The 12,140-nt window shown below is 39.4% G+C and overlaps 3 protein-coding genes across 12 annotated transcripts in view; 2 read left to right on the top strand and 1 right to left on the bottom strand.

Annotated features, from left to right (window-relative positions):
• The first annotated feature begins 175 nt into the window (after positions 1–175).
• Positions 176–6,735, top strand: LOC129188079 (cyclin-T2-like). Of its 2 annotated transcripts, XM_054788088.1 has the most exons (7): positions 176–440; positions 945–1,026; positions 1,099–1,227; positions 1,525–1,585; positions 2,075–2,137; positions 3,674–4,104; positions 6,587–6,735. In XM_054788088.1, exons 1-6 carry the CDS (start codon positions 283–285, stop codon positions 3,751–3,753), a joined length of 573 nt encoding a protein of 190 aa, XP_054644063.1. In that variant the 5' UTR covers positions 176–282; the 3' UTR covers positions 3,754–4,104; positions 6,587–6,735. The 2 variants fall into 2 exon arrangements, with proteins under 2 accessions (XP_054644063.1, XP_054644064.1); XM_054788089.1 differs by lacking the exons at positions 1,525–1,585; positions 2,075–2,137.
• On the top strand, positions 6,551–11,585 carry LOC129188077 (cyclin-T2-like). The gene is made up of 4 exons (XM_054788085.1): positions 6,551–6,750; positions 6,844–6,914; positions 8,377–9,685; positions 10,308–11,585. Exons 3-4 carry the CDS (start codon positions 8,449–8,451, stop codon positions 10,379–10,381), a joined length of 1,311 nt encoding a protein of 436 aa, XP_054644060.1. The 5' UTR covers positions 6,551–6,750; positions 6,844–6,914; positions 8,377–8,448; the 3' UTR covers positions 10,382–11,585.
• The window catches only part of map3k19 (mitogen-activated protein kinase kinase kinase 19), a 36,214-nt gene continuing 34,792 nt past the window's right edge, over positions 10,719–12,140 (bottom strand). For 7 of the 9 annotated variants that reach the window (XM_054788080.1, XM_054788081.1, XM_054788076.1 and 4 more), the window contains one exon: positions 10,721–12,047. In XM_054788080.1, the coding sequence (XP_054644055.1) occupies positions 11,909–12,047 (139 nt within the window). In that variant the 3' untranslated portion in view covers positions 10,721–11,908. Of the gene's footprint in view, positions 12,048–12,140 lie in introns of all 9 variants that reach the window. The other 2 variants (XM_054788083.1, XM_054788082.1) reach the window with 2 other exon arrangements.

Genomic DNA, 12,140 nt, shown 5'->3' with positions numbered 1-12,140 from the left:
AAAAAAACTGGACAAAATACACATTGCCAAGAAATAAGCAGTAAAACGTTCTATAACATTTTTTAATCGCTTAATCAGGCCTGGTGCTGGCCAGGGCAACTGGACAACTAAAACACGACAACAAAAATCACAAAATAATTAACATAATATAAATACAGTATAATTCTGCATGTAATATAATACAATAATATACATTTTTATTTAAAACAATAGGCGAAGGGGTTGGCATGGCCGAGATTTTGATGACGTCACATCCGCTTTCCCCATGACCATCGCAGAGCAATGGCGACGAGCCGGGGATCTACTTCGAGATGGTTTTTCACCCGGGAGCAGCTGGAAAATACACCGTCTCGCCGATATGGCGTAGAACCCGACCGGGAGCTTTCTTACCGGCAACAAGCGGCAAATCTGATCCAAGACATGGGTCAGAGGCTAAATGTGTATCCTTATTTAACAAGACGAGACATGAAGGGAGGTAACAAGAGTCGGACATAATGCTAACGCTAGCCTAACTTGGACTGAACAACGGAATAAATACAATTTAAACGTCATTGCTTTACGTATAGTGTCATACTTTAATGCTGTTTTTTAATTTGCAGCTAAACTATCAAAAACGTTTTGCTTAGCCACGCGTCAATGAATGTAGCATGCTAACTAGCTAGGCCGTAGCTTCTTGACGATTAGGCCCGTGAATCATCGTTTGCAGCTATTTCAACCACCCGTTCTCCAAATATATAACCTTGTAATTTTGACAGTGACGTGATTTATATGAAGAAAGTCAGCCTGATTTGACATTTCATCGTCCCGATTGTTAGTCAATTCAGAAGCGTAATTTTCCTATCATTGTGCGGTCCTCACTTGTTTTCATCGGGAGTCTTGGGCTGAAAACGATTAGATGTTTTATTGACTTAACAATGCTAATATTTCCTTGACCCACATTCCAGCTCTCAATTAACCATAAATACAGCAATTGTTTACATGCATAGATTTTATATGCACCACTCTTTCACCAAGTTTCACAGGAATGTAAGTACCTCCTTATCCTTTAATACACATAATATATTAGGTGTACATTTTCAGTGTGTTTGTTTGTTACAGACAATATCTCCTACCACGCTGTTTTTGGCTGCCAAGGTGGAAGAGCAGCCACGAAAACTCGAATACGTGATTAAAGTAGCACACGCCTGCCTCAACTCTCAAGAATCTCCTCTTGACACTAAGAGTAATGTAAGTTTGGGGTCTCTATGTGAAGTATCGTGTTTTTTTTTTTTTCACACGAATCTTGTCTTTCCAGTTCATTCGTTGGCCATGGTTTCCAAATGTATAACCTGTGCCGTCCCCTTTATGGTGGGATAATTTTTCATACTCTGGCCTGCTGTTGGTGTGGTCCAAACAGCTACAAATTCTTCCACTGAAAGAATTAATGGCCTCTCTGGTTTCAGTTTTGGTCATTTAAACGCAGTTGTTAGGTGACCTAATAGACTCATTACAATTGTTATGTAATGACTGTCTATCAAACTTCAGGCATACCTCCAGCAAGCTCAAGAGCTGGTGATACTTGAATCCATAGTGCTGCAGACCCTTGGTAAGTAGTGGTGTCCAGAGTGGATGATGCTATGAGAGAGCACTATGTATATCATAACCATTACTGGCTTATCATACTTGAGGGTTTTTTAAGATTGATGACTGAGTTTGATAGTCACTGCCTGTGTTGTTTTATGCTCTACTTTACCCTTTGACTGTATAAATTGTTAACAAGGTGACATGTCATTCTCCTTTTCCATTAAGAATGGCTTGATTTGACTATAATATTCCCATAATTTGTGAAATCTAGTCACAGTATTCAGACTGTTACTTCTTTCAGTAGTGTGACATTGAATTGTTAGTTCACAGAGAAAACTATTAACAGCTGTGATTTTACTATTTTTATTCATATTACTGAAATTATTAGAAACATCTTATATCTCAGTCTTTCCAGTGTTGTCACGTTCTAAAAAAAAAAAATGGGGAAAAAAATGACATGTCACTTCCCAACTGTCTCTGTTGAACTCACCTGTCATGTATTTTGTTCCAGGCTTTGAAATTACTATTGATCACCCACACACTGATGTGGTGAAATGTTCCCAGCTAGTGCGAGGTAGAGGCTTCTTTCTTTGTCTTTGTGCCCTGTACTCTACCCTGCACCTAATAAATAGGTGGGGAGGGTGGTGAAACCCCGATGACTTATGTTTGTATGACCGTACAATATTACCTTTCTCTTTTTATTAGCGTTTGAGTTTGATTTGTGGTTGTTGGTCACTTGAGCCCTGCAAAGTACTTACTTGACCAAGACGATCACTGAATTGTAAACGTTGGGTGAAAGCAACAATTGAAAACCTCAAAGTATGATATGTTAGGAAGAATGAGAGTTTCCCCTGCAATTATAGTTGATCTTTATTTTTAAATTTTAGTTTTCTGATGGTCCGCCACAAATAGATCTGCAGCTACTCGCTCACCCTCGCACATAAACACTTTAGGCACCTGGTCTGCCATAGAATAAAAACATGCACTAGGACCAACTTGCAGAATAATCAGAACCCTCCAGATACCTTGTTTAAAAAAAAAAAAAAAAAAAAAGCCACTCGTGACAAATCTAGAGAAGACACTTTTGGCAATTCTGACATGAAAGAGCTTACAGTCATCCCTCGCCACTTTGTTTTGAATTTTGCGGCTTCACTGATTTTCAAAATATACTAATTAAATCAGTGCTGTTTCTTGTTTGACCACAACCTTTTATTACTCCAAAAATATGCATATTTAAGCAAATTTTGCCTATTTCGGTCATAAACATATAAACATAAACATTTCAAAATGAAATAAAATACAGGGTGTCTCAAAAGATTTACATCATTTTAAAAGCAATTAAACTACTAAGTCCAGCTCAATGAAATGGAACAGTTCAGGCGTTGAACATCATAAGTTTATTATGGGACAGATTTCATAAGTGCTTATTATGTGCACTGCCTGTGACACGGCTGCGCAGTCTTGGATGACTGTGTGCCAGCATATTCCAAGATGCAAAATGACTTCTCTTTGGGAGTGAACGGCATGGCTCAACCTGAAAACGTAACAAAAAGAAAACATTACATATAAAATCTTGACCTGTTTCTCTACTTTCTGTGAGGTTATTTCAACAACAATTGCCAAAATTATGGGCCTGCGAAATGTGAAATTTTTTGGGACACGTAAGGCATTCAGAAGACATTCATATATTTGTTATATTGTATTCTACGCTGGTCACTAGATGTCATAATGAGACAGTAGCCACCGCAGGAAGTAAAGGCGTATAATGCAACTCTCCCAATGCTAACATGTCTTATTTATGTCTGAGGATTTACTTCATGTCTAGAGGGCTCTGATAATGTTAACCGCATTTAGAAGGTTGTAAACTAGGTGTTCTATTAACAACAAAATGGGGGGAGTTTATTAGGAAAGTACTGAATAGGAATACAAACTGAATACAAATAGCTCACAAATAGATATTCTGTTGTTGTGGGCAATTAGAAGATTTTGCAAGTGTTTGTTTCCTATTGGTTTCCATTCCTAAATGTACCAATGAACTAATTATAAATAAGGCTTTTGATAATTATAATAATTTGTCCTTTCCTATCTTTTGTGTTCCTTTCTCTCACAGCAAGCAAGGATCTGGCACAGACATCCTATTTCATGGCTACCAACAGGTTGTTATCCTGCCCCTCCTTTGTTGCACTTTGACTGCACACCATTGCTTCCTGTAATGCAGGGTACCCTTTCAGTGTCCAACGGGTCCCTCTTGCACTGGTGGTTGTTGGGACGCTTGCCTACTCAGTTCCCCTCCTTTGATTAAAGGGAGCGGGACAAGGGTGGCTTGTGGCGTTACCGGCCCCAGTCGCAGTGCGGTGTATTGTACAAGGGACCATGTGTTGGCACCGATGGGTTGAATGCAAGATGCGAAGTGTAGTGGTGCGCTTGAAACCCACATATTTTCGGTTGCGAAAAAGTGCAGAATTCTAAAAGACACTTTGGTAGCCTGAATAGCCGCTAAAGATTTCACAGATGTAAACATTTCTCATAGAGGTCCTTTCGGTAAGTACAGCAAAATATTTTTCTTAATTATCTTTCATATTTTTTTGCTATGCATACATTGTTGTATGATTGTTTGTAGATGCACATGGTTTTCTGACTGTTATGCAAAAACTTTGATAAAAGTTGTTGCATTCAAATGTAAAAACCTTTCTTAGAGGCAATACCCATTAAGGACCTGCATGCTAAGAATGGTTATATGCTGTATTCTTTAGGCATGTTTCGAGCATCTCTTGGTGTATATGAACATTTCATGGGTAATTAGGTTAATTTTTATGAAAGCATGACACTTGATATATCTGAAAGTGGGTCCTTAAAGGGTTTGTTTACAGTTGTCTTTGGTGGAAGAAAATTGTAATCTCTTCAAATTAATCAACTTCACTTCATTTGCAATAATTCAGTGCTGACTGAGTAATCTTTCTCCACATTTTACTCTGAGCTAAGATTCTTTAAAGGAAAACTGCACTTTTTTTGGAATTTTGACGATCATCCACACTCCTTATTTGAGACAAGAACACACGTCTTTCTCTTTTCTGTACGTTGTAAAGATATAAAAAGAGACAGCTCATCACTGCATGTAATGGGACCCACCTATGCCGCCTACAAAGACCGTTATTAAAACACCTGCAAAAACCTCGAACAAGGTTTTATGGTTTTATATACAAGTACATGCTGTGACAATGTAGTAACAGGCACATTCATGCTAACATGTAATACTTACAGTATTGCATATTTTGGCCATTTTTAAGCATTACAGGAACTTCCGTCCTCGTCGCATTGATATCACATAGCAATATAGAAACGAAGGCCTACAACTAGCGTTAACTTTTCCCAGCTCAGAAATAAAAACACAGCAGCAGTGGCGTCAGTGCACATATGTAGCCTTTTTTGTAGTGGTCTGATGTACTGCAGGCGAGTCTGGTGACGCTAGCCGGCTAGTAGCTAGCCAGTGTGTTCTAAGTGTCAGTGCTCCATTCACGTAGTTTGGCATAACAATGTCAATAATTGTTAATAATTATCTGGTTTTATGTTTGGAACACACAGAAAAGAGAAACACATGTGTTTGTCTCACATAAGGATTGTGGATGATGGGCAAAATTTAAAAAAGGTGCAGTTTTCCTTTTAAGGCTATCCTGATTTTACAGGTCAGAATCATTGTTGCGCTTTTTAATGCGCAGCCAAATGCTATATATTTTCTTCCAAGATGCATGTTGCTGTACGAGAGTCTTGAGTTTTTCAATTATACAGTTAAAGGGATAGTTCAGATTTTTTGACATGAAGTTTTAGGACATCCCCATCAGCAGTACATCAACAGTGACTTACCCCCACTTGGTCCTTTAAGTCCAGTTCTGTTCGGATTTTGTTGATTAAGAACGTAGTTCCAGTTAGTTGCTGGAGTTACACAAGTAAAGAGTTTGGCTTCTCAAAACAATATGTGTTCAGAAGAGTAACACATTTGCGTGACAAAAATGCCTCCTCGAAAAAATCAGAAGATGGCTGCCACGCTCGCATCTTCTTTCGCTGTGGAACACACACGTAAACAAGATGGTGGCACTGCGGAAGAAGATTTGAACGTCTTCACACAAGAATGGACAGGCGACAGTGTTCATGGATACGGCAGGAGACAAATATAACTCTGAGCGATTTGTGAGGTCTGATTTTTTTTATTTTTTTATAGGAGGCATTTTTGTCATGCAAATGTATTACTCTGACTGTATAAATAGTACGCATATTGTATGCATATTGTTTTGACAAGCCAAACTCCTTACTTGTGTAACCACAGCGACTAACTGGAACTACGTTCATCATTACCGAAATGCGTCCAGCACTGGACTTAGGGGACTAAGTGGGGGGGTAACACTCTGTTGATGTACTACACTGCTGATGGAGATGTCATACCGCATCATGTCCGAACCATCCCTTTAAGCACATTTGCCATCACAATGGCGTTAGCCATTTGTTAATGTTTTGCTTGAGATATACTATTAGATATTTCTGCTTGAGATATTACTGTACTATGCTCTTTGCATGGGATATAACAATTTTGCCAAATTATGGCCATTTTTACCTTTGTGTCAGAAATTCAATTCCACAACTGTGGGTATACATTTTATGTATTGTATATAACTATTGCAGCAGTGGAGCAATACGGTTAAAGGTGCCAGTTGGGTCTGGTCAGTTAATAATCCAGTTCATTAATCAAGTTAATTAATGAATTAATCATTTCTTTACTGGTTGAGATTTGATGTTAAAATTTGTTTTGCAGTTAGTTTTCCAGAATTAAATCACAGCTGAAAACAAAGCTTTTTTGTTTCCATGAATTAACACAATTTGCGCCTTCTGTCCTCATCTCTTTGTTTACATGTGGGACCAATCCTGACCATGCCTGGAATGCCTCAATCATCTAAATGACACACAATACAAATATATACATAAACTAAATTTGTCACACACTTCAATTATGGCATACCTTCACACACCACAGTCTCCACCTCACAACATTTTGCCTCCAGTACAAGCCCACAGTGATAGCCTGTGTGTGTATCCACCTGGCGTGCAAGTGGTCCAACTGGGAGATACCAGTGTCTACTGATGGAAAACACTGGTGGGAGTACGTAGACAGCTCTGTTACTCATGAGCTACTTGATGGTAAGACAAGGCACTTTACGATTTATATCATGAAAAAGGAATTTCAAGGCGTGAGTAGAGATCTACCACAGTAATGCAAATTTTTTTTTATAGAGTTGACCCATGACTTTCTACAGATTCTGGAGAAGACGCCCAGCCGGTTAAAGAGAATTCGCAACTGGAGAGTAAGACAAATCACTTGTGACTTGTGTGGGTGTAATGACAGACGTCAAATCTTATTCGGTATTCTTTTTCATCTTCTAGTATGTTTTGTTACTCAGGAAAGCGAAGAAACAATGTTTGTAGGAAGCAAAACATTTCTTTTTTAGTACTGAGTAAAGCAGGGGTCTCTGATCAGATCGCAGAGAATGTGAGATCATTCTTATGCTGCAAATTCAACAAATGACCATTTTCGGTTCTTTAACAACCAGTGAATGCTTTGAAACTCTGTTGTGCATAATAATGTGGAATAGTGCATTTTAAGTTTTTATTAAAAAAAAAAAAAATACTGTTATCATTGGGAAGTTTGTTCAATAACATTCAAATTGTACTCTAAAGGTTGATGACTTAAAATTATGACTATAATTTATATAGACTAGCAAAATCAGAAAAATGTAATTTGCATAATAATTTTGACAGTGTACACAGGACAACTACTACTACTAGTGGAGTATAATGAACAACTACTGAATGTTAGCTCTAAACATGTATTTTAAGCAACTGTTTACAAAAAAGATGCCGAAAGAGACAGACGGCTGCTCCACGGAGCCTGGATTTTCCAAGGTTTCTTCCCCATAGGGAGTTTTTCCTTGCCTCCATCACCAAGTGCTTGCTTATGTTGGGTTTCAGTTGGTTCTCTGTTTTCATTTATGACTGTGATCTTCATGTGTAAAGTGCCATGAGATAACTGCTGTTGTGATTTGGCGCTATATAAATGGGACTACTTCTGGCTTCTCAGCATGCCTTGCGGCACTTAAAAAAAAGTTGCTGAAGTTACATGTTTAGCGTTAACGTAGTTGTTTGTTATTCACAGTAGTAGTAGTTGCCCTGTGTGTGTTTACTTACCCGTTACATATTGTGCTGTCATTTTTGTGTTCTGTCTAGTGACCCCCTTGTTCATATCAGTGGCAAACTCATTGGGAGTTCAGTGTTGGCCATTGCTTGCTCAATAAAGAGCCTCTGACCATCTCTTGTGGGATTCAGGATTGCCACAATATTGACACCCAGAATGAAAGTAAGGGGCCACAAAATATGGTTTGTGAGTTTGAGCCCCCTAGAGCAATGCACTTGAAAATTAATACAGGAGGGTGTGTTCCATCTCTAGGGATATCACGTTTGTCAGCCTCCCTGAGAAAATCTATGGTAGTATGGCTCTTGTTAGTCATTCAAGGATAGTTAGAGCAGCAGCTAGATTACCATTGCTTGTAAGTCATTCATGGTGCACTGTGGTAAGGTTGCACATGTTTAATATAATAGTAGTTACAGTTCTGTTTATGGACAAAATTCCAAAGTGCAGCCAAGGTGGAAAATGGGAATTGCAACATAATCAGTGATACAATATTGTGATATTTAAACAATAAGGTGACGATACAAATATGCAAAAATTTACGACTTACTTCCAGTAATTATTTGTTTTTTCCATTGTAGGCAATCCAGGCTGCTAAAAAGCCCAAATCTGAGAGCATCCAGCTGTCTGATACCTCCTTAGCTGGCCCTTCCATGCTCCAGGACCATTCCCTGTGTGACAACTCACTTGCTGGAATACCCCCCTCAAGTTTTTCTAAAGCAGGTGCCACCTTCACTATGTCTATGTCTGCTCAGTCTGGTGGGGCACCATTGTCACTGGACTCCATGACTGGCACCTTCAACCCGCCGAGCCACAGTGAATGGCCCCAGAGCAACCAGAGTCAAGCAGGTTACACATCTGACTGTATAAAGCAGGAACCCCTCAACACCTCTCATCAAGAGCAGGGACTGTCCTTGCAGCATTCTCTGCATCATAATTCCTCAGCATCCAAGACTGATAAAACTGTAGATCTTAACATTGTCAAACATGACCTAAAAGGAGCCAATGTGAGTGGAACTGGCAAGCATCAGTCACCTACTTCATACTCTTATCCTCAGTCAGCTCAACCTACACCAACACAACTCTCTTTAACCCCCAAACTGTCGTTGGACAAACACAGAGAAAAACACACTGTAGAGGTTGCTGTTACTGGCCAGAAAGTCAGACAAGAACAGCATGCCGTACTCATTGAGAACAACACACGGGGGAATGTACTGTTGTCGTCTTCAAACTATGCACCGTCTTTGAGCCATGTCCATCATAAAAATTCACACACAGACCAGATTTCCCAGAGTGCACAGGGTTTAGGTAGCAGTAGCAGCAGAACTGCCTCACCAATGAAGAATAGAATTCCTGTCACAATGGACAGATGTCATCACAGTGACAAATGGGACAAAAGCTCACTCAATCTCCATTTGGCAATTCCTGGCTCTGGAGGAAGCTCAAAGATGGACAGAAACAAAGAGGAATTTAAGATGAAGATTAAGGTTTCCTCATCAGAGCGTCACAGTTCATCTGATGAAGGAATGGCTACCAACAAGAGTAAGCATTCCAGCCCGCTGGTGAACAAGGAGAAACAGCATAGAAGTGTGGATCACAACGTTCATCGCCATCACAAGTACAGTCACCCTAACCTGCACTCTCACAGCGGAAATGGGCAAGGAGGCTCAGAGGGCCCCAATAGTGGAGGAGGCGTACTTCGTGGTGCTCCAGGACTGATTACCATAGAAGGAATAGCGCTTCCTCATAGCGGATCCACATCTTTGACTTCTTCCTCGTCACGAAAGAGGGCATACCTTGAGGCTAATCACAATCAACACCATTCCGCCTGGTCCTCTACTTCTAGTTCCAAACTGAGCAAAATCTCCAAGGGTGGCACTAGTGCTGCAGGTACTTTACCCTCATTTTCACCTTCTTGCTCCTCTCCTATACTGCAGTGCAGTGTTTCCCCTACCGCTATCCCCTTTCCCCTCCCCCTATATTAGGCGCAACGCCCTGCTCATCATAGAGCACACCTGCCCTCCATACCAGGTCAAGATAGTGCCAGATCACAACAGAAGTCATGGTACCTTTTTATATAGAACCTATCTTTACCTTGTTTTGTTCTTTTATTAAACTAAATGGCCTCAGCTTATTTATCTATGTCTGTACACGGTCACGTGCTTAAATTCTATACTCTCTGTATCCCAGACGGAGGAGCGAATGCATTCATTATTTCACAAAGTTTTATTAATGTGCGCAAATGTGGACTCTCGAGGGAATGAATGAACCTTGTGTTTGACTTTGTAATTATTTTGGTTTTATTGATTTACGTAATGAAAGGTGGCTTCTATTGATTTACGAAATGAAAGGTAGCTGTTATCAAATGTGCCGACAAACAATCACCTAATAGTCAGCTGCACACATGTTTGTAGGTGTTCAAGCGAGGGGAAATACTGCAGTGTAGCTATTCCTGTTGCTACTCTCCCTCTTCTGCATTCTCATTTCTCCAACCCCCTCCTGTTACACTCAGGTGGGCTGCGGACCTCACAACAGTACCTTCCTCCTAATGAATCACCCCATGAAGTGGGAGACCAGAGACACTGAGTGGACCATTCTACAGCCTTGGTCTTCAAATGGAAAGGGCAGAAAATTTCCCACAGTTGAAACTACTATGCCCACTTCATTGTTAAGTGCCCTCGGAGAAGTAGGCGATGATAAATCCTAAATGTAGACGTTTTATCTGCAAAAAATGAAGAATGTTTGGGCCTTTGATGAAAAAAATGAACTTAATGCTTCCATACAGACCTCTGGGCTGTGATCCTCAGTCCCATCTTTTTCTTGGTGTCAAATTGCTTTTGGGCTCTCCTTCCTCAAACAGCAAAGAAGTCACAAAGTTTTGTGTAGATGGGGTGTGTATTTACATGGAGGTGGAGTTTCTCCCAGAATTTCAAATCTCCATTTTGAAAAGCTAATACAGTATATCACATTCTCTCAATAAGTAATGCAATATGCACTGCACTCATTTTGTTTTTTATTTTTAATTACACTTTGTATGAAGTATGGTCATGACCAGCTGGAAAGGAGTTAAGCTTCAGTTTGTTGGCATTCCATATGGTAATCTTGGTGGATGCCTTTTGAGTTTCATCTTCTTAGTGGCTTTTCTTGATTTATTTTTACACTTCAGTACTGAGTTTGTAAGTCTTCATCAAAGGGATGAGAAGTTGGAACATACTATTCACAGGAAGTGGAGACAAATGTACATACGTTTTTGTATGGTAAGATAATTATATCAAATACTCAGGTTTGGGTCTGCTTGTAATTATGACGGAGTAGTTGTAAAAAGTTTAAAATGCTCTTTTTTGTTAAACAGATTGGGCACTATTGGTGGAATGCAGTGTTCCAGAGGCATGTACTGAAACAGCCCTCCTACAGCGGGTGCTGCTTTTTGTCGTACTACCCATGTGGTATGAGTTGCACCAAAAAAGCATACAAGTATGGTTCAAACTTAATATTAACACACAAAATTGACAATTGTAGTGTGCCATGTAAGTCTGAATATCCTTTGAAGTGTTGTACATTAGTAAGGCACTGAAGCCTTTTACTTGTCAGCCATGTTTACATACCCAATAGTACTATTCAAAAGAAAGTAATTTATGTAAAATGCCCTTCTGTTTTTATTTTTTCATTTTGAGAAGTGCAGATATTTTGGACAGAAATTGATAGGTTGTTGTCATCCTCTTGATATATCTACAACTATTGTCTTCACAACAGCTCTGTACATTAAACTTCAACCCTAACTCTTACCATGGCCAAGGCTAAGTTTGCTGATTACTGTACTTTTAAACATGATGAAAGGGAAAATGTGGTAGTTTTTCTTTTTAGACTCAAGCAATGTGGAAAAACGTCATAGAATGCCCTTAAATTGGAATTTAGTATCAAGTTTATTAGCGCCACTGCTGAGAATGTATGTTTTTTTTTATCACATAACTGAAGAGTTGGTTTACATTTTTTGATTTTTACATTTTTTAAATTTGGCACTAACTGCAGTGTTAAACATTTCTATGTGTATATAACCGGTATATTTGCATATGGTAGATAGGAGCATTAATGCATTACTCCAAAAACAAAGAATCAGATAAAACCACAAAGTCCATCTGAGTGACCACAGAAGTTCTTTTGCTGTGTGCTCCAAGACGTAACACCGTTCCTGTGTTTTGGGATAAATGAATGCTGGAGCAGTTGGTCCGCAGAGGGGCGTAATCTCTGGTCACTTGAGAGGAAATAAAATCCCATTAGGACATTTAAAGACATGCCATGAAAAGGAATTTGCATGTTAAATTCCAAATACCTATTGAGCTGGTAC

Source organism: Dunckerocampus dactyliophorus, chromosome 9 (assembly GCF_027744805.1).
Source record: "Dunckerocampus dactyliophorus isolate RoL2022-P2 chromosome 9, RoL_Ddac_1.1, whole genome shotgun sequence".
Classification (NCBI taxonomy): domain Eukaryota; kingdom Metazoa; phylum Chordata; class Actinopteri; order Syngnathiformes; family Syngnathidae; genus Dunckerocampus; species Dunckerocampus dactyliophorus.
The sequence above is the reverse complement of the archived record's forward strand: the minus strand, read 5'-3'. Positions and strand labels throughout refer to the sequence as shown.